This window comes from Nanorana parkeri, unplaced genomic scaffold (assembly GCF_000935625.1).
Source record: "Nanorana parkeri isolate BGI_ZX_2015 unplaced genomic scaffold, ASM93562v1 scaffold2051, whole genome shotgun sequence".
NCBI lineage: Eukaryota > Metazoa > Chordata > Amphibia > Anura > Dicroglossidae > Nanorana > Nanorana parkeri.
Window position 1 is genome coordinate 104,085 of NW_017308319.1, and position 2,206 is coordinate 106,290.

The 2,206-nt window shown below is 39.1% G+C and overlaps 1 protein-coding gene across 1 annotated transcript in view; it reads right to left on the bottom strand.

The window, feature by feature from the left end:
- Nucleotides 1-1,639: 1,639 nt before the first annotated feature.
- TCN2 (transcobalamin 2) overlaps nucleotides 1,640-2,206 on the bottom strand; it is a 23,436-nt gene continuing 22,869 nt past the window's right edge. The window contains exon 10 of the mRNA XM_018572495.1: nucleotides 1,640-1,708. Coding sequence (XP_018427997.1) covers nucleotides 1,647-1,708 — 62 coding nt within the window. The 3' untranslated portion in view covers nucleotides 1,640-1,646. The remainder of the gene's footprint in view (nucleotides 1,709-2,206) is intronic.

Sequence of the window (2,206 nt, forward strand, 5' to 3'; positions counted from 1 at the left end):
GGTGCCACACCACTGCCATGCTGGATTTTTCCACACTGCACCACACCACACATGACACTAGCGTTGTGGTGTAAATGTTGCAATTGTTTTCTGTGTGCCCTGGCAGTGAATGGTGTTAATCCAGTGCTGAAAAACACCAGGCATTGCAACTGGTGTGATTGAGCCCTAAGTGAGCAAATAACATAGGAAGGTGCAGCAGTACAAGCAAGTATAAAAGGCCTTCTTTTGTAGGTTGTGTACTTTCCTTTTTATTTAAGGAAGCAACATTTCTAAGACTTAGCATTTAAGAATTAAAACTTTATTGAATAAAGTTGCATATTCATATACCAAAACAGTTACATTAAAGAGGAACTGAACTCTAAAAGCTGCACTCAGAAAAGGCAAGTAGAGGGCAAAGGACTGGCCAACATTACCTGCAGCTAATTTTTTTCCCATTACTAACTTACTGTGCCTTATCCTTTACTGTGTCTCTGCGTACAGGTGGCCACCTTGGTAGGGGCAGGGCTTTGTTTCCTAATGTCAGAGCCTCCAACAAGGAGAACCGTGAGCTGAATGGTAGAAACATTGCCAAATCTCACTCCAAACTCACACTGCAGATATACAGCTATGAGACTGTAAGCGCTGGAATTCCTCGGCACACTTACATATATGAAGTCCACTGCCATTTTTCAAAGAAATGCAAGGCAAAAAGGTAAATCTTTCAGTGTACTGCTAAGACTCAATTAATACTTCTAGATGTTCCTTATAACATAACAAATCTTCACTTTTTGAATACAGTTCTAAAACTGTAGAGCTTAATAAAAACAATGTATTGCTTATTTTCTTCAGAATGGCAAATTTATTCACAGTTTCGAAAATGTATTAATTACAGTTTGAATAATACTATGTTAAAAAGCATTAGTCCGGTCATTAGATGTTCTGTGCTATACATTTTTCAGTGGGGAGCTTTGATTTTCAGTGCACATTCCAGCTGTCATTGCCATTCTCAGTGCTGTGAGAAGCCTACATAACGGGAGCATAACAACGGCATGGAGCAGTTTTTACATAAATCAATGTTCTGAAAGAATAGCAACCAGCTTAGCTTTATCATACAAACATTAAAAAAAACAGGGCTGATGTGAAAAGTAATACAAAAAAATATTTCAATTAATGCTTGTTAGCACTAAATGTTGAATTGTGTTTGTTTGCGATGGGCTACTGGTATTTGCACATCGCATATTGGCTCATTATATGGGGCCCTTACTGGTTTTGATCAAAATGGCTGACTGGAAGCAACTTCCTTTCTAGGACGGTCCATAATTTTTCTATAAAACCAATCTCATGATCTGCCATGGTTGTATACCTTTTAGTATATAAAAGCAAATACCTGAATAGTTTCTGTAAGCAACACCGCTGTTCCTCTTTTAGTTTGTGCAGAAGAATCTGTATTTTGGAGCTTCGGGGCTCCGGAAATTACAATGATTTTATAGAATTAAGCTCCTAATTAATACTGTTTAAAATATTACAGTGGTGATCCAAAAGGGATATATGTGTTTTTAATCAAGATTATTTGGCACATAATGATGGAAATCTAAAATTCTAAAAAGGGAGACCAGTTTCCCTCATATCTGATGACAATAGTACATTCTAGTGGTCTTTGTTGCTCTTTATGCTGATCTAAGACGCAGGATGATCTTCTCTCCGTCTGCAGGCTTGTAGTCAGCAATGCCTAGGAAACAAAACAGACAAGTCAAAAAAACTCACATAAATCGATAGCTGATGTAGAATTAATTATGTAAAATAAATAGGCAAAAAGATTGTGGAGCCTTTGTAGGTAGCATATTACAGGCATCAGTTTACTGGCACAGGCTACAGCATTATAAAGAACAAGATGAATGGTTACTATGGGATTTCCTACAACTTCTACATAGAACCTTAAAAATCAAGTAAATGGGGTAAGTGCCAAGCAAAAATCATCATTGGAGGGGGGCATGGTCTGGTAATGGCAGTGTGAAGACGTGTGTCTGAGGAGCTTAGATACCCCGATAATTTTCAGCTGATCCTGTATACACTGCGATCCTGCTTCCTTCACCATGCCCAGGCTCAAAAAGACATCTTAGGTGTCCTTACCTAACGGGACCTCTGTGTCTTCTTTTTTCCCCCCGAAGCCGCTGACTGCGAGTGTTTCGGGTCCGAGTAACATGGCGCCTTCTACCGGCAGCTCCAC